Source organism: Entelurus aequoreus, linkage group LG26 (assembly GCF_033978785.1).
Source record: "Entelurus aequoreus isolate RoL-2023_Sb linkage group LG26, RoL_Eaeq_v1.1, whole genome shotgun sequence".
In the NCBI taxonomy this organism is placed as follows: domain Eukaryota; kingdom Metazoa; phylum Chordata; class Actinopteri; order Syngnathiformes; family Syngnathidae; genus Entelurus; species Entelurus aequoreus.
The window spans coordinates 20,026,844-20,047,364 of record NC_084756.1 but is presented as its reverse complement, the minus strand read 5'-3'; the positions used below and the strand labels follow the sequence as shown (position 1 = coordinate 20,047,364).

At 41.1% G+C, this 20,521-nt stretch overlaps 1 protein-coding gene across 2 annotated transcripts in view; it reads left to right on the top strand.

The window, feature by feature from the left end:
• The window catches only part of iffo2b (intermediate filament family orphan 2b), an 84,827-nt gene that overhangs the window by 51,186 nt on the left and 13,120 nt on the right, over positions 1 to 20,521 (top strand). For both annotated transcript variants that reach the window (XM_062038222.1, XM_062038223.1), the window contains exon 3: positions 19,618 to 19,713. In XM_062038222.1, coding sequence (XP_061894206.1) covers positions 19,618 to 19,713 — 96 coding nt within the window. The remainder of the gene's footprint in view (positions 1 to 19,617; positions 19,714 to 20,521) is intronic.

Sequence of the window (20,521 nt, the reverse complement as noted above, 5' to 3'; positions counted from 1 at the left end):
AAATCGGTTGAGAAATGTTGAAGTAGTAACATTTTTAATTGAGAAATGGTATTACGGAATTCCTGGAATTTCGGGAAAACCGGGAATTTTTCCAATTAAAAAAAACCACTCTGTGTTTTGTTTGGATTAAGAGGAATGTTTTGACGGTGGAACGGTTGAAGTGGGTTGAAAAATGTGGAAGGAGTAGTCGCCAGAAAAAAGGGTGGAAATAGGGCTTTGGAAAACCAGGAATACTGGAAAATCCTGGAATTTTTTTTAACTGGGAAGAATGGTAGTTTGAATTTCCAGGATGGTGGAATGTGTTGAAGGTGGAATGTTATGAATAGGTTGAAAAATGTGGAAATGGTGAAAGTTTGAAAAATAGCCGATTCATTTTGAAAGGGAAAAATGTCCCGGAAAACCTGGGAATTTTTCGAACTTGTCAATGTAAAGCCCGCGATTCCCGAATAGGTTGAACAGTTTGAAGTTGGAACAGTTTGAATCGGATGAAAAATGTGGAAAGTATCGCGTGCCAAACTCTTAAGAAAAAGAAGTAGAAGAAGAAATACATTAAATTTGGTGTAGAAAACCATATGTGTGAATGCTTTGGAGCATTCACACAATTCATATAATGCATTGTAGCCTTCAGAAGGAGTCAAAAGTCAGACGCTCTGTATTTTTTACTTTTATTAAGAATCGTATGATAACAGGCGGCCAAATTTGTACTCCTGTGCAAATTTCATCTCTGTGCTTCTACGGACAAACAAACAACACTTCCTCATTCTCCGTCAATCCGCTTTCAGGCACAGACGGTGTGTTTGAGATCACGGGGAAAACAAACATCAGATCAAAACCACACAAACAGGGGCGGATTAAGAAATTTTGGCCCCCTGGGCCTGACATGGTCTTGGCCCCTCAACCCCCCGCGCGTGTGGGCGCACACACACGCACGCACTATGCAAGAAATACTGTATACTGTGAACAGACATGCACACTGTACTGTACAGAAGAGTGCACATACTGCACACACACTATTAGGTATACCACACAGACACTGACAAGCACAGGTTTCACACAGACACAGGGGGAGGGGATAAATGGCCTAAAAATAAACATTTTTGAAAATGATTACGCCCACTTCAGTGATGGTGCATTGGGTCATTTGAGAGATATTATGTATTGGAAGTTGGTAGCTATCATGAAATAAACGCCCCAACCCACCCAAAAAACTAAATCGGACATGATTTTTGCCCCCTTTTCCTCCCTTCTATCATTAAAAATAAAATAATATCTTAGGAAAACACATTGGCATAACGGCAGCTGTGCAGCAAATTGAGGCTCAAAGTCTGTATCTATTTGTGGTTAAGCTTGAGGAGAAGGAGAAAGGTAAAATGATAACATGCATCGGAGAGCACCACAAAGAAAGGTGTAGGCCAGTTCATGGTACAAGGGCTGCATGCAGGTCAAGATAGCCCATTTCCAAGAATGCTATAGTGGCTGGACAGGCACTGGACATGTCCTGAACTCAGTGTCAGACGTGGCTGCCGAATACTTGGATGAAGTGAAGCAGCTGACAGATCTCATGCTGCCCCATCTGAAGACTGTCCTGGCCAGGCAGAGGATGGATGAGGAGACCTTCCCAATGGACCCTGTCAGTGAACAGGCTAGTAACATTGATGGCACCCCTGTGCACAACATTGGGATGGAGAGACAATGTGGCAAGGTGGACTACAAACTGAAGAAGTTGGGCACACTGAACGCAGTCAATAGGTCAATAATTTTACAGAAGAGCCAGGAGCTTCAGAGGTTTCAAGGCAGCAGCACAAGCAAAAAGGGAGGTTGAACTCAACTGGAGTAAATTCATGAAGGCAAAATTCGAGAGTAGGGCAGATGAGAAACAAGAGATGGCTCAAAGAAAGGAGAGTAAGAGACTAGACATGCTGGACACACTGAAATCTTTTGATGGCCCCTTCACGATAGTGGGGAAGTTGAAAAGTTCCTTGTGGATGAAAGTCTGCACAAGAATGCAAAGCTGCAGAGAATGAAGCTTGAGGTTCAGTTTGCCAGAGAAAGCACCAAGCTTCTGCCTAAAGTCAATCCTATCTTCACAATCCAGGTGACACTTCCCAGAAATGGCAAAAGTGCAATTCTCCAAGTCATAATGGATACTTAGAATTTTATGGTGGTGGTAAGTATTCATGAAAACAGGTAGCCTAACATTAGTGAATGGGTGAATTCTGGAAATAACCTAAAAATCTTACACAGTGCACCTTTAAGCAAGGGGTTTCTTTCGTGCTTTCAATTTTGCAAAATCATCCACCACATCATTGAAGTCCAACTCTCTTGTCAGCTCACTCTCAATTGCCATTAGAGATAACGCATTTAATCTTTTCTGAGTCATTCTTGTGCGCAGCTCATTTTTTACTCTTGACAAAAGAGAGAATGAGCGTTCTCCCTCACAGTTACTGACCGGTAGAGTGAGAAAAATCTGTAGCGCAATGTATGTATTAGGAAACGTAGGCTGTAGTCCAAAATGTATTATTGTTTTGAGCAGTCCTGAAGGGGTCCTCTCCTCATCAGTGTTGTTGAGCTGTATAAAAGATTTGAACTGTATAAGCTCCTGTCCAAGACTTTCATTGAGGTCAGATGGGTATGATTCAGTGAGAATCTTGGCCTTGTGAAGGACTGAAGCATTGGACTCTGTATCCAAAGAGAAAAGGACACTGAACAAATTGTTCAGATGTTTGTAGGCCTCCAGACGGTGATTAAGGCTTGAACTCAGTTGATCAATAGAGGCAATAAATGTCTCTATTTGAAACAGTTGCCTTCCCTCAAGCACAACATCTGGGGATGCTGATTCATCAGCAAACTTTTTACGTTTCCTCGTCCGTTCAGCCCTGTAAGATGGGGTGCCACCCAACATGTTTAAGGCTTTCTGCTCAAAATGATCAAATAGATCTCTTTGGGAGAGAACAAAGGTGCGCAGAGATTCCAGCAATCTAACTGCTGTACCAAGGTCCATGTCTGCTTTTTGAAGTTGCAGACTTGTGGCCTGAAATCTGGACAGAACAGTGTCCCAAAAGCCTGCCATGAAGGCCATCTCAAGTGAATCCAGCTTCCGCACTAGACTGTCAGCTTCAGTTCGTGTGTCTCGTTTCTCTGTGTCATCAGTGGAAATAACCTGTAGTGCTGCTTTTATTTTACTGTAGTTCTGCCACAGTGCTTTGGTAGATTCTGCACGGCAACTCCAACGCGTGTTGGATAAAGCTTTAAGTGTGAGATCTATGTTGGAATTGCCAAATACCCTGTCCCATCGGTGTGTGGATGCAGTTGTGAAGTTGTAAATAGACTGAATCAAGTCAAAATACTTAGAGACTTCATTTCCACATCTGTCAATGCTGTTGACTCCCACCAAATTCAAAGAGTGAGCTGCACATGGAATATAGTGTATTAATGGGTTGCTTTTCTTTAAGTGAGCCTGCAACCCATTATACCTCCCTGACATGTTGCTGGCATTATCATAAGCCTGCCCCCTGCAATTTGACAGCTCTAACCCTAGATTTTCCAACACAGACATGACACAGTTAGCCAAACTTTCACCTGTATGGCTAGTAATGGGCTCAAAACCCACAAAGCGTTCAACAACACTGCCCTCTTTGCTAACAAAACGGAATATGAATGTCAATTGGTCCACATGAGATAAATCTGGGGTTGAATCCACAATGATAGAGTAGTATTTGCTTGCTTGCAGTTCATCTGCTATAGCCTGTTTGGTTTTTGCACCCATCAATTCAATGAATTCCTCACAAATGGTGGAGGACAGATATGAGGTATTACCTCGACCCATCTGCCCAAACTTTCTGATGTGATCCTTTAGAAAGGGATCAAATTCAGCCAGGACCTCCAGAATACCAAGGTAGTTCCCATTGAGAGGAGACCCTAACGATTCATTTTTACCCCTAAATGCAAGGCCCCTTTCTGCAAGGAATTTAATGACTGCAACAACTCTTTGTAACACCTGCCTCCAATAGCTGCTCTCTGCCTGAAACTGTTTGAACAGGTCTGCATCAACTGTGGCACCTTTGGCGCGGTTCAAGACTGCTTGCATGCAGGTTATGTGCTCAGCACTTCGCTCATGTTCACCAAATCTTTCTGAGTGTTTCCAATCACAATAGCCTGTCACAAAAGAATGCGTTTTTGGGGAAAACAGTTTGCATGCAAAGCAGTAAACATTACCAGTAGAGGGAGAGTACATCAGCCACTCTCTTTGTACTCGTTGTCCATTGGGCAAGTGTGAAGTAAAATGTTCATTGTTTAGGCATCGGGTTTTGCCTCCTAGCCCACTGTTCCTCACAGAAGCTGGATAATGGCTGTGACGGTTGTGAAATGATTTTGCACCTCTTTGAATAAGAACTTCCTTCATTGACTCAGTGAGGGTCTCAGCCCATTTAGCGGGATCACTAGGTAGAGTTGTCACTGTAGATGGTGTTGAAGAAAGATTCAGCTCATTTTCTATGCTGTCCAGAGGTGCAGTGACCTCACATTCATCCGAGCAACTGGCTACTGCTGAATTGGTTGAATCATAAGCATCAGAAGCATTTGGTTCAGTGTCTACACTTGTAGTGGTCTCAGGATCTTGGGAGCTACATGCTAGCTCAGGTGCATTGCTAACCTTAGCTGAATTTGCAGTAGCATTTATAGAATTGCTTTCAGCAGATGTCTTTGTACTGAAGAAGCTGGAGATATTTGGAACACTCTCAAGTAAAACTGATTCCTTTTTTTTCTTTTCTTGCTGAATTTTTTTTCTAGCTCCTCCACTTAAACGTTTATGATCCATATTTCCCTTCTTTCTTTGCACATTGGCTCTTTGCCTATCACAACAGATAAACCAACTATGTGTGTGTGTGTGTGTGTGTGTGTGTGTGTGTGTGTGTGTGTGAGTTTGTTTGTGTGTTTATGATCGGTGCTGCTTCCTTCAAGTGTGTGAGGTGATTTAGAAAACTAGCAACCCAGCATCAACACTCCAAAGCAGAGAATAACAGCTTACTAGCATAGACAATTGAGAGCAGAGAATCAACTGATTCGTCTGATAGACAGCAGGAGAGCAGAGTGGTCAGTGATGATCGAATCAAGAAAATGTCTAAATGGCAAGGGAACAGACTGATTTGTACTGAGGAGAAAGAGAGAGAGAGCCAATTACAGTGAAATATATTCCAAAAGAGCCAAGTGACTAGCTGAAGGCAGGGACAAATGCCTTGGAGTGACCAACAAGAGTGCAAAGTACCAAATGGCAAAATGTGGGAAGACCAACAGGAAGATCTGCTTTTACCACTTATCTTCACAACCAAAAAGTCGCTAAATGATGTTTTTAGTCGCTAGCCAGGTATGGCCAAAAGACGCGAAATCTAGCGGCAAAGTCGGTCAATCACACAGTGAAACAAATAATTTTAAAAAGATAGTAATCGTACAATGTCTTGTACTTTTGTCTTCTTTCTTAATATTTCTCAAAGGACACCAAAATGTCGCTATCTGCAGGCAGCTTGCTAGCTATGATGGCAGCAACAATGTACCTTAGAGTGACTGACCAACAAGAGCTCAAAGTACCTAATGGCAAAATGTGAAAGAGACAGACACAATAAATTGCATTAAGATGAAGAGAACTGTTGCTATTATTAATCTTAACATCAACCAGAAAGTCGCTAAATGTCACCAGCCAGGTATGGCCAAAAGTCGCTTAATTGGCCACACACAGTAACAGAGAAACTAACAAAAAAAAGATCATAAAGATAATAGTTGTACAACTGTGTGTACTTTTGTCTTCTTTCTAAATATTTTCCCAAAGGACACCAAAATGTTGCTATCTGCAGGCGGGAGCGTGCCTATGTTCCCCGGGTCCTATGTTCCCCGGGTCCTATGTTCCCCGGTTGTTCCTGGGTCTTTGTATGCGACCGGGGAACTTAGGACCCTTTTTCTAAAAAAGGGTCCTATGTTCCCTGCATTGTATCTGGCGAAATTGCGAAATTGTGCCCTGACCAAAACCATCCCTAAACCTAACCTGTCACAGGGCGTTGTGGAGCACTTTTTTTTGGCGAAATTGTGCCCTGACCAAAACTATCCCTAAACCTAACCTGTCACAGGGCGTTGTGGAGCACTTTTTTGGCGAAATTGTGCCCTGACCAAAACCATCCCTAAACCTAACCTGTCACAGGGCGTGCGGCAGCAGATAGAGCAACTCAAACGCGAACTTCCTTCCTTCGACAACTTAAACGCGTCTCTGTCATGCGTGTCTGCGTGCGTCTTACTTAGTCGCGCATTGGAAGCAGCGGGGAACATAGAACCCTTTTCTGGAAAAAGTGTTGTACGTTCCCCGCAGCGGGGAACATAGAACCCTTTTTTTTAAAAAGGGTCCTTAGTTCCCCGGTAGAGGGGAACATAGGACCCGGGTAACATAGGGACGGGGAACATAGGGATGACCCGCTGCAGGCAGCTTGCTAGCTATGATGGCAGCAACGATGTCTGCCAGACAGGAGAGAGTGGTCAGTGACGATCGAATCGAGAAAATGACAAAATGGGTCAAAGACCAAAAAGTTATTAACTGACAGCAGTGACAAATGTCAGACTGTAAACTTTCTCGAAAGAAAAGGACAAAATGGGAAGATGCTGATAATAACAGCAAAATGGAAAATATAAGAATTTCCAAGTAATGCTCAACTCAAGTGTGTGTGTGCGCGCGTTAAACTTCTTGTTGAATGATTTCAAATTATCTCTGAGTCTGAACTGAGGGAAAGGAAACCAAATTTTGAGCAGTCTCTCACGAGTTCAAAATACCAAATGAGGAGATTCTAAAAGAACAGACCGGTTTATGAAAGACTTGATGGGGGAGGGGCACAGCTAAGAATACTTGAGTGAGATTCTGTGATCCAAATTCGAGATAGAGCTTTTTGATAATGATAATTTGTCAGAGTAAGGTTGTGTAATCAAAATTTGAGAATGAGCTTTGTCAATCAATCAAGAATATTTGCATTAAGTTCTGTGATCAAAATTCAGAAACAACCTTTAATAATTGATAAAGAATATGTGAGTGAGGTTGTGTGATCCATCCAATTTGAGAATTAGCTTTGATAATAATGATTGAGAGCCTCTGGCCCTCTGTGGATCATGGCCGCGGGGCCAATTTTGCCTGGCCCCTTGGGGCCTCTGTGGGTCGTGGCCGCGGGGCCAAGTTGGCCTGGCCCCTTGGGGCCTCTGACCCTCTATGGATCGGGGCCAAGTTGGCCTGACCCCTCGGGGCCTCTGGCCCTCTATGGATCATGGCCACGGGGCCAAGTTGGCCTGACCCCTTAGGACCTCAGGCCCTCTGTGGGTCGCGGCCGCGGGGCCAAGTTGACCTGGCCCCTTGGGGCCTCTTACCCTCTATGGATCGTGGCCGCGGGGCCAAGTTGACCTGGCCCCTTGGGGCCTCTGGCCTTCTGTGGCTCGCGGCCGCGGGGCCAAGTTGGCCTGGCCCTTTGGGGCCTCTGGCCTTCTGTGGGTCGTGGCCGCGGGGCCAAGTTGGCCTGGCCCCTTGGGGCCTCTGACCGTCTATGGATCGTGGCCGCGGGGCCAAGTTGACCTGGCCCCTTGGGGCCTCTTACCCTCTATGGATCATGGCCGCGGGGCCAAGTTGGCCTGGCCCCTTGGGGCTTAAGATTATTATTTTTGCAAAAGTAGTTTTGCTTGGGTCGCGGCCGCGGGGCCAAGTTGGCCTGGCCCCTTGGGGCCTCTGGCCCCCTGGGCCTGGGCCCGGTAGGCCCGGTCATTAATCCACCTATGCACACAAACATAAAATATTAACACCAGCAGGTCGTTACAGTATGAACAAATATACAGTATATAGCCTAGTGTTTGCGCACTATTGACAAGTACTGTATTTTTCGGAGTATAAGTCGCTCTGGAGTATAAGTCGCACCGGCCGAAAATGCATAATAAAGAAGGAAAAAAACATATATAAGTCGCATTTTTGGGGGAATTTTTTTTGATAAAACCCAACACCAAGAATAGACATTCGAAAGGCAATTTAAAATAAATAAAGAATAGTGAACAACAGGCTGAATAAGTGTACGTTATATGACGCATAAATAACCAACTGAGAACGTGCCTGTTATGTTAACGTAACATATTATGGTAAGAGTCATTCAAATAACTATAACATATAGAACATGCTATACGTTTACCAAACAATCTGTCACTCCTAATCGCTAAATCCCATGAAATCTTATACGTCTAGTCTCTTACGTGAATGAGCTAAATAATATTATTTGATATTTTACGGTAATGTGTTAATAATTTCACACATAAGTCGCTCCTGAGTATAAGTCGCACCTTCAAACTATGAAAAAAACTGCGACTTATAGTCCGAAAAATACGGTAATGCTACGAAATTCGGCCGGCGGAAAAAGACTTGAATCACAGAAAGCAGGGCTTCTGAAACTGGATGTTTTGATGTAAACAAGACGCACGTGATTGTCTGAGGACGTACTTCAATATATCCCAGATATACCTGCGCACATGGATCTACAAAATGTGCAAATATTAAGAAGTGTGACGTCATGCTTGCTGCAGCTAGCTTTTCGTCAGGGGCAAAAGTCTCTAAACATGAGCACAGTCTATAATAACACCAGAAAAAGATGCTGAATTTGTTGCTGCTCGTTTTTAGTATAAAAAAAGTCACTAAAAGTCTATAGACACTTGAAAAATTCTCAACAAAATATATCGTACAAGCAGCAAAATATGTAAATACTGCCAAAATTATACATATAAAAATATGTTAATACTAATTAATAACACGGATTTGTTTTAAATGTATGTATTGTATACATTATTTTTTAGCCTTTTTAAAGAAAATCATATCCATCCATGCATCTATTTTCCACCGCTTGTCCCTCATCATCATACTTGCCAACCCTCCCGATTTTTCCGGGAGACTCCCGAATTTCAGTGCCCCTCCCGAAAATCTCCTGGGGCAACCATTCTCCCGAAATTCTACCGATTTTCACCCGGACAACAATATTAAGGGCGTGCCGTGATGGCACTGCCTTTAGCGTCCTCTACAACCTGTCGACGCGTCCACTTTTTCATGTATGTTATATGCGGCTTCTACATACACACGAAAGTGACTGCAAGACATACTTGATCAACAGCCATACAGGTCACACTGAGGGTGGAATTATAAACAACTTTAACACTGTTACAAATATGCGCCACACTGTGAACCCACACCAAACAAGAATGACAAACACATTTCGGGAGAACATACGCACCGTAACACAACATAAACACAACAGAACAAATACCCAGAATCCCTTGCATCCCTAACTCTTCCGGGCGACAATATACACCCCCGCTACCACCAAACCCCCCACCCCACCCCAATCTCCCGAATTCGAAGGTCTCAAGGTTGGCAAGTATGCTCATCATAGCAAACTATGGATGACATCTTTGTGACCACGCCCCTAACCCCGCCCCCACCGCCACCGCCACAGGTATCTTGCCAATATTGGGCAAACCCTGGACATTTATTTGTTAAATATTTTCTCTTCGACCACTAGCCATTAGTGTTGTTCTAGTATATTTTGGTATACAATTATTTTAATAGAAGTTAAAGGGGAACTGCACTTTTTTGGAATTTTGTCTATCATTCACAATCTCCATGTAAGACAAGAACACATGTTTTTCTCTTTTTTTATGCATTCTAACTCGGACAATACGGCAAGTACAAGGTGGCTAACAATGCAACTAATGGGAGTACACTATTCCGCCCCTAAAAAGCCATCTAAAAAACATCCAAAAACTGCCAACAATACTCCATTTACATCTCGTGACCTGAGTATTAACCAAGTTTTGGCAATATTGTTATTATAAGCGCTAATATAGACAATCTTTTTTTTAGCAGCGCCGTGATCGCACAGCGCTTACTGGCTTATTTGCTGTATTGAATTTGACATATTGAGCCGGTGAGCTGCTGCATCGCCTTTGAGTTGGTGAAAGTTAAGTCTAGATTATAAATCATGCCTCTCACCTGGATAGTAAAAGGTTGTGGCCTTAAACCAAGAAGTTGGTCAACTTAGACCCAGAGATGGCGAGAAAGACAACTTGGGAGAGAATTATGATTATTTCTTCATCTAAACGGGACGATATAAACATTCCATCAGTCGGCATTCCAGTGAGAGCAGACTTTATACAGTGGAGACAAAAAAAAAAAGGTTTTAGGTCATCATACATAAATATTACATGTGTACAGTATATTATTACATATATACTTACAGCGTGTATATCAAACGATGATGGAGGTATTTGGATCTCAAAAAAGAGCGCTTTATAGGCGAAATACTGTAGACCGACTCATTCGTAACTCCATTGTGTTAATTTTTGGTCTGGAAGGCCTACTGTTGATTTGTATCACTTGCCTTTTAGGCATGTTATACTTGTTTTTGTTAAGCTTTTATTATATTGTTTTATTCTGTCTGTTTTTAACCCTGCTGTAGCACTTTGAGATTTGTACGCAAATGTAAAGTACATTATTATTATAATTAGAGATGTCCGATAATATCGGCCTGCCGATATTATCGCCCGATAAATGCTTTAAAATGTAATATCGGAAATTATCGGTATCGTTTTTTTTATTATCGGTATTGTTTTTTTTATTAAATCAACATAAAAACACAAGATACACTTACAATTAGTGCACCAACCCAAAAAACCTCTCTCCCCCATTTACACTCATTCACACAAAAGGGTTGTTTTCTTTCTGTTATTAATATTCTGGTTCCTACATTATATATCAATATATATCAATACAGTCTGCAAGGGATACAGTCCGTAAGCACACATGATTGTGCGTGCTGCTGGTCCACTAATAGTACTCATTTTCATTAATTACTAGTTTCTATGTAACTGTTTTTATATTGTTTTACTTTCTTTTTTATTCAAGAAAATGTTTTTAATTTATTTATCTTGTTTTATTTCATTAATTTTTTTAAAAAGGACCTTATCTTCACCATACCTGGTTGTCCAAATTAGGCATAATAATGTGTTAATTCCACGACTGTATATATTGGTATCGGTTGATATCGGTATCTGTAATTAAGAGTTGGACAATATCGGAATATCAGATATCGGCAAAAAAGCCATTATCGGACATCCCTAATTATAATTGTTAGCTGACTTTTGCCAGCGTTTATTTAAGACTTAGAATGCATTAAAAAAGTCAAACATATGTGTTCTTGTCTCACATAAGTATTGTGAATGATAGACAGAATTCCTAAAAAAGTGCAGTTCCCCTGTAAACAACCCAGGATTGGCTTATTTGTGTTTGATTACATGAACTAGGCCGTCAACTTTTCCAAGTACAGTAGTACCTGAATTTAGGAGAGTTTAGAGATAAGAACAGTCCCCAAGTTAATTGTTAAGCTCTAGGTTGCAAGCAAAAGTGTCACAAGCATCTCCGCCATCAGTTGGCGTAACAAATGTCACAATAAAGCCCATAAAAATCAACATACAGTAACTTTGATTTTCAACCATGGTAAGGAAAAAAATGAGTGTTGAGGACAGTGCAGAGAAAAAGAAGTGGATGAAATGAATTGAATTAAAGAAAGACATCATCAAAAACATGACAGAGTGGGTGGTCGACTTGGTGAAGCAGTTGCAGCGTGTCACTGCGAGTCTCCACCATACTGAAGCAGAATGAGTTTATAACACCAACCAAGAATGTTAAAATAATATCTAAACGGCACACATTTATCCATGAAAATATGGAGAATCTGTTGGAGTGTGTTTGACTGAAAAGCAACTTGAAGGAGATACTTTAAAAGTCCACTCTCCGTGGTAAATGCTCTGCATTATTATTACATTACTTCATAAAACCACTGTAGTTGTTAGTAATACATTATATTGTATTGTTTTTGTACAAAACCCAAAACCAGTGAAGTTGGCACGTTGTGTAATTCGTAAATAAAAACAGAATATAATGATTTGCAAATCCTTTTCAACTTATATTCAATTGAATAGACTGCAAAGACAATATATTTAATGTTCCAACTGAGAAACAAAATTAATTTTTGCAAATAATTATTAACTTACAATTTAATGGCAGCAACACATTGCAAAAAAGTTGGCACAGGGGCATTTTTACTGTTGTAACACGTGGCTTGGCATTGTCTTGCTGAAATAAGCAGGGGCGTCCATGATAACGTTGCTTGGATGACAACATATGTTGCTCCAAAACCTGTATGTACCTTTCAGCATTAATGGTGCCTTCACAGATGTGTAAGTTACCCATGTCTTGGGCACTAATACACCCCCATACCATCACAGATGCTGGCTTTTACACTTTGCGCCTATAACAATCTGGATGGTTCTTTTCCTCTTTGTTCCAGAGGACACAACGTCCACAGTTTCCAAAAACTATTTGAAATGTGGCCTCCTCAGACCACAGAACACTTTTCCACTTTGCATCAGTCCATCTTAGATGAGCTCGAAGCCGGCGGTGTTTCTGAGTGTTGTTGATACACGGCTTTCACTTTGCATAGTCGAGTTTTAACTTGCACTCACAGATGTAGCGACGAACTGTAGTTACTGACAGTGGTTTTCTGAAGTGTTTCTAAGCCCATGTGGTGATATCCTTTACACACTGATGTCGGTTTTTGATGCAGCACCGCCTGAGGGATCGAAGGTCATGGGCATTCAATGTTGGTTTTCAGCCTCGCTGCTTACGTGCAGTGATTTCTCCAGATTCTTTGAACCTTCTGATGATGTTACAGACCGTAGATGGTGAAATCCCTAAATTCCTTGCAATAGCTGGTTGAGAAATGTTGTTCTTAAACTGTTCGACAATTTTCTCACGCATTTGTTCAGAAAGTGGTGACCCTCACCCCATCCTTGTTTGTGAATGACTGAGCATTTCATGGAAGCTGCTTTTATACCCAATCATGGCACCCACCTGTTCCCAATTAGCCTGTTCACCTGTGGGATGTTCCAAATAAGTGTTTGAGGAACATTCCTCAACTTCCTCAGTCTTTTTTGCCACTTGTGCCAGCTTTTTTGAAACATGTTACAGGCATCAACTTCCAAATGAGGTAGTATTTGCAAAAAAATAACAATGTTTTCCAGTTCGAACGTTAAATATCTTGTCTTTGCAGTCTATTCAATTGAATATAGGTTGAAAAGGATTTGCAAATGATTGTATTGTTTTTATTTACGATTTACACAATGTGCCAACTTCACTGGTTTTGGGTTTTGTACAATATTTCTTATAAACATTTTTTTTTTTACTTTTTAAAGGCACGTAACATGTTAAAATGTTGCCGTTTTGGGGGGCCAAACACCAATAAAGTGATTTTAATTCATTTCAATGGGCAACGTTGAGTTGAGTGAAGTGTTTTGAGTTAAGCGCTCCCTCACAGAACCAATTAGGCTTGAAGGTTCAGGGTACTACTGTATATGCTTCTATCATGACACAAAAAGAGCACCGACATTTGTGTAACAAAAGTATTTTTGTTGGGATGGCTGTGTGTTGTGTTTGCTGGCAGTGTACTTCCTGATGACAGGAGTCTAGCATTTATAATCTGGGGTAAAGGGAGGCTCTCGATATGCAAAACGTTAAAACAATCATGGAGCGAAATGTATTTGTTATTGTGTCTGTATCTTAGTTAGCAGCCTATTTCCTGTTTTTGCGGAAAATGACATAAACGTTAGGATTCGGCAGACTAGAATATACCATTTGAATTCTGAAGCAGGGGTCTTAGTTCCCTGTTTGTGGTGAATCATGTAAAATGTCAAAGGATAAGACAACCAGGACTGTATTGGCACTCAAAACATTACCTTGGGCTATTTCTCGCTTGGTCAAGAGGCTATAACAGAATTACAAAACCATCTGCACAAGTCCATATGTGAGCAAAACAGAATCCTAATCAGTTTATAGCGACACACCTTGAGGCAAACAGTCAGTCGGCATCCTGACCTCTTTCTGCGTTCGCTCACATCGATTGTGCACATTTGCATTGGAGGTCAGCAAAAAAAAAAAAAAACACCACGTAGAGGTGGAGCAGCGTCCCCTGGGGGCTTTAACCTTTTAGCGCACACAAAGATGTTGCTTTATGGGAGAGATGCAAGCTGTTTTGGAAAAGTACTGTGCATTCAATAGCAATCAGTTAAGTGCAGACTTCACTAAGGCCAAACGGTCCTCATTTGGATATGGACCAGACGGAACCTTTATGGGTGTTGTTTGATACCCACATGCTGAATGAAAATCGTACCAAAAAAGTTGTGCAACAAAACAATGCAACTGTTAAATGTCATTGTGTTAATGCCCAAGCATTGACACACCGAAGATTCTACAGCAAAAAAATAATCTACACAAAATTGCCAAAAGTATTTGGCCACTTGCCTTGACTCACATATGAACTTGAAGTGCCATCCCATTCCTAACCCGTAGGGTTCAATATGATGTCGGTCCACCTTTTGCAGCTATTACAGCTTCAACTCTTCTGGGAAGGCTGTCCACAAGGTTGCGGAGTGTGTTTATAGGAATTTTCCACCATTCTTCCAAAAGCGCATTGGTGAGGTCACACACTGATGTTGGTCGAGAAGGTCTGGCTCTCAGTCTCCGTTCTAATTCATCCCAAATGTGTTCTATCGGGCTCAGGTCAGGACTCTGTGCAGGCCAGTCAAGTTCATCCACACCAGACTCTGTCATCCATGTCTTTATGGACCTTGCTTTGTGCACTGGTGCACAGTCATGTTGGAAGAGGAAGGGGCCCGCTCCAAACTGTTCCCCACAAGGTTGGGAGCATGGAATTGTCCAAAATGTTTTGATATCCTGGAGCATTCAAAGTTCCTTTCACTGGAACTAAGGGGCAAAGCCCAACTCCTGAAAAACAACCCCACACCATAATTCCTCCTCCACCAAATTTCACAATCGGTACAATGCCGTCCGAAATGCAGCGTTCTCCTGGCAACCTCCAAACCCAGACTCGTCCATCAGATTGCCAGATAGAAAAGTGTCATTCATCACTCCAGAGAAGGCGTCTCCACTGCTCTAGAGTACAGTGGCAACGTGCTTTACACCACTGCATCACAAGCTTTGCATCGGACTTGGTGATGTATGACTTAGATGCAGCTGCTCGTCCATGGAAACCCATTTCATGAGGCTCTCTGCGTACTGTACGTGGGCTAATTGGAAGGTCACATGAAGTTTGAAGCGCTGTAGCAACTGAAAGTCAGCGACTTCTTTGCACTATGCGCTTCAGCATCCGCTGACTCCTCTCTGTCAGTTTATGTGGCCTACCACTTGGTGGCTGAGTTGCTGTTGTTCCCAAACTCTTCCATTTTCTTATAATTAAGGCGACAGTTGACTTTGGAATATTTAGGAGCGAGGAAATTTCACGATTGGATTTGTTGCACAGGTGGCATCCTATGACAGTTCCACGCGCAATCACCGCGCTCCTGAGAGCGGCCCATTCTTTCACAAATGTTTGTAGAAACAGTCTCCATGCCTAAGTGCTTGATTTTATACACTTGTGGCCGGGCCAAGTGATTAGGACACCTGATTCTGATAATTTGGATGGGTGGCCAAATACTTTTGGCAATATAATGTATTTATTATTATTCCGCCTCAAAAGTTTGCCGGATGCCACAGCCCACAGTTTTCATCCAATCAGAGCCGTTAAGGATCAAAACGTTCGGCTTGACGAGGAATTGTAAACTCCCTCAAAAAATACAAAAAAAAATATCCCAGATTACCCAGAATTTCCGGGTCATTTTTCCCGTTGACAATGAATGGGTAATTTTTTGAACATGCACAATTTCAACATTTCTCACCCGATTCAAACCGTTCCACCATCCACACACTCCACTCACCAAAGTTTTCACAGTCCCCATTTTTCAACTGTTTTTGACCATTCCACCTTCAGTACATTCTTCTTAATTGGGACAACACAATCAACATTTTTCTTCCCGTACAAATTTTCGGTTTTCCCGAAATTCCAGTAAATATCAATTCAAACTGTTACTACGTCAACATTTTATTTTCAACCGATTCGAAAAATTCCAACACCAACCCATTCATATCATCTAGGATCACTATTTTCCAAAATTCCCAATTTTCCAGGAAATTCCCATTTAAATGAATTGACATTTTCATAGTTCTACAATGCCCTAAATTCTCAACATGTTTCGCATTTTTTAAACCTGATTCCGACCTTTCAACCATCCACACACACACTACTCCTCCTATATATCGAGCGCAAAACATGTTTTCCCTTTCCCAAATAATTCCGTTTTTTTTTTCTGGAATAACACACATTAACTCTTAGCATACTTGTGGGAACATTAGCATGCTAATGTTTTATGCTAGTTTTTTTGTGCTAATTGTGTATGTTTAAACCTGAAAATCATGGTTTGTGATACTCGGTGCTGTCATGCAAGAATGGTAATAGTTAACATGCATTAACACGTTAACTGTTAGCATACTTGTGAGAACATTAGCATGCTAACATTTAATGCTAGCTTTTTTTTTGCTAATTATGCATGATTAAACTAAAAAAATCATGGTTCGTGATACACAGTTTCAGGTTAGCGTCAGCTCTTCAACATTCAAACACTGTCAACATTCAAATGTTTCCAACAGTCATTCTACATCCAATCAGCATTTCAGTTCAGCAAGGGGGCAGTCACACGCAATTCCTACTGGATTGTCAAATTCTATTTAGTAAATAGAAATCCTTTTTTTGGTCCGTGTTGATATTTCAGAGGTTTTTTTTACAATTTTCCCATAACCCAACTGAAACTGTGACCAAAGCTTTGCATGTACAAACAATCATAAAATAATTAAAAATGGTGATCTCGATCCACAGTATCATGCAATCAAATTTTTTGATGACTTAAAATAATTGTAAATTACCTAACATGCTTCATCACAAACAAACGCTGCCAATTTTACTCAAGGACTCTCGCTGCAATGTCGTTAGCATGACCGCCGACTTGGAATGGGTACTGTTCACATTTGAACCCATGTGGTACCGATTCCCTGTATCTTGGAATTGGCACTGGTACTCATTGTGTGTGTTAATAAATATTAATTGTTTTTGATGATAAAAATTTAATTTTTCATTGCAACATTTAAAATAAGCTGATTATGATCACTGCTGTTCAGTTGCTACATCTTGTTTTATTGTGACATTTACGAGTCTCAATTGCAGTTGCAAGTCCAAGATGTTAGATGGCAGTAGTGTATAGTTTATGGCGTGTTGGCCACCTGCAAGTCCATTGGAAGCGAACAATACAATGATGAGTCTAGAAAATATAATAGTAATAAAAAACATGATTTCTTCAAAACATAAGCACATGTTGGAAAAAAAACCTCCCAGAGTTTTGAGATTCACATTTCTTGCAGAATTGTGCCCCTGAGCGCATTCATTCAATAGCAGAATCAAATGAACGGAGTGAACCCTCTTGTCAGTCATCTACAATCTTTGTCTATGTGAGTGGAGTCGGGACTGCCAGTTTCCGACAGCATCAGAGCCTTGCCCGTAAAAAGCTCATTAGATAACAAAAATTAGGAAGAAAAAGTTTGTTTTCAAAGCCAAATCTACTGTTGTGGTAATGTTTCGACTTCAAACAAACACCTATCCCCAGTTTTTTCAACTGTGGAAAAAACTGCTTTTGAAGATGTTCAATACTTATTCAGGTGCCATATTTGCTACCAGAGATTGAGATTCCATTTTATTGTTATTTGTTTACTTATTTAGGAGAATCACAAGTTCTTGACGTTCCAATTACAAGGGCAAAAAATACTAACGAAAAATAAAAGTGAATTGTGTTTGAGAGGGTTGGTCAGTCTACCTTCCGTTCATTCTATTTCCAATTCTTAAACAGAAATCAAAAAACAAAATTAGAGCCGTTTTTCGATTTTTAGTATATATGGCAGATTTTAAAACACAAAAGGGTTACTTTTCATTAAAATAATGCCATAAAATTAGATTTTTTGCCGTTTTCTTTTTATGGATTTTTATTTTACCAGATAAACACAAAAATCGAATATACGTTCATCCAAAATGCAAAAATGTGCGTTTATCTGTGTGATGACAAATTGAACCGGAAGCGGTATTTTAGCGTTCCCTTTGCGCTCAGCATGTTTTTAGCATAACGGTAACATCTTTGTTCAGCGGAAGTCCTATTGTCGTTTTTAAAAAGTTTCATTAAATAGTTGTTCAACTTTTGTTTGAGAAATGAAAATAGAAAAAATGGCCCGAAACTTGTATTTTGATTTGCATTTAAGAATTCGAAATAGAATGAACGGAAGGTACACGGACCAGGGTTACTAGTAATATTATTAATATTCTGTATAGTAGTGCCTAATTTGGTTTCAAAATAATTTTGGCAATACTTTGTGGGACAATATATTGTCCAGCAAAATGTGTTATCGGCCCAGCATACTAGTACTATATTGCCAAAAGTATTGGCCACCCATCCAAATGATGAGAATCAGCTGCCCTAATCACTTGGCCCGGTGTATAAAATCAAGCACTTAGGCATGGAGACTGTTTCTACAAACATTTGTGAAAGAATGGGCCGCTCTCAGTGATTTCCAGCGTGGAACTGTCATAGGATGCCACCTGTGCAACAAATCCAGTCGTGAAATTTCCTCGCTCCTAAATATTCCAAAGTCAACTTTATTATAAGAAAAGTGAAGAGTTTGGGAACAACAGCAAGTCAGCCACCAAGTGGTAGGCCACGTAAACTGACAGAGAGGGGTCAGTGGATGTTGAAGCGCATAGTGCAAAGACTTTCTGCACAGTCAGTTGCTACAGAGCTCCAGACTTCATGTGACCTTCCAATTAGCCCACGTACAGTACGCAGAGAGCTTCATGGAATGGGTTTCCATGGCTGAGCAGCTGCATCTAAGCCATACATCACCAAGTCCAATGCAAAGCGTGGGATGCAGTGGTGTAAAGCACGTCGCCACTGGACTCTAGAGCAGTGGAGACGCCTTCTCTGGACTGATGAATCACGCTTTTCCATATGGCAATAATGGACGAGTCTGGGTTTGGAGGTTGCCAGGAGAACGGTACATTTCGGACTGCGTTGTGCCGAGTGTGAAATTTGGTGGAGGAGGAATTATGGTGTGGGGTTGTTTTTTAGGAGTTGGGCTTGGCCCCTTAGTTCCAGTGAAAGGAACTTTGAATGCTCCAGGATACCAAAACATTTTGGACATTTCCATGGGATGGCACTTCAAGTTCATATGTGAGTAAAGGCAGGTGGCCAAATACTTTTGGCAATATAGTGTATGTTTGTGATTGGATGAAAGGGGCAGATATGCTTCTCCTTGGGAACATGTGGCAATAATCAATCAATGCATCTTGAGTTTGAGCCCAGTATGGTTCAGGCAACAAAAGCCCCTGAACCGACTTTTCAGCTACTCAGCCAACACTGCATTCCACAAATTCAATACTTAGAACAGTTCTTGCCATGACCAATTTCACGGACTTAGGGACTCAAGCCTGCGACGGCACGCTTGCAAATGTGTTAACCGCTGTATCAGGCTAAACCAGGACAGTATCATTCCCTAATAGAGTTGTGTATTGTGTTCTGATGTCCACTCAGCGGGCCAGAGAGTCATCTGAGATTCATGACGAAATGAATGAAAAGGTGGAGCGACTGAAGGCGGAACTGGTGGTCTTCAAAAGCCTGATGAGTGATGTAAGTACTTATTCTGAACTAAGTTTATTGTTCCTGTGCAGCACTAAACTCGGAAACCACTTCCGTCTTTTTATTTGGGCGGAAAATGAAAGGCAGAAATCCATTGATGCTAGATCTGAAAGCTTGTTCCTATAGGAAGCGGGGGTGTATTTTTCTTTGCCAGTTATGGTTCTGAGTGAGATACAGCAGTAATGGACTGCAGTGGGCTGATCCCTCCCAGCATTGGCTTGCCCAGGGATAAATGCACCTAAAAGTGTGTGGTTGTTTATCCTGCTTAACAATGAAGCATTTGTTCCCTATTTCAAGTGTGTAAAAAATGTATTTTCTGTGTTTTACCTCATCCCACATGTGAAAATACAGACACAGGTAAGTGGAATGGAAGACTTGGATCTTGGGAAGTAATGACTTTGACGTGTAGTGGAGGTTTTGTATGTCTGTCATTCTTATACGCCTTAGTCTGTTTTACAATCATCGGTGGTCCTGTTAAAGATGTTTTGGCTGCTTAAAATAACTAACCCAATCTAAAAAAATATTTTCCAAAGCAAATATAAGAAGACCTTCAGAGTTTTGTGTTGTAAAATTTGTACAAAGAATCTTGGCCAAAAGAGGGCATTAGAAAGTGAACCAATTAGTTAATGTTGCCCTGTTTCAGTTTATAATAGAGATAGGATTTATGGCTCTTTGAAGGGAGGAGTCGTTCAAAAGACTTGCTTGTTATTATAGTTTGTTTTGTTTTTTAATAGAGGAAACAACCAGTAGTACAGAAAATAGTCTAACATTCACACCCATATTTCTCAATAATGGGTTT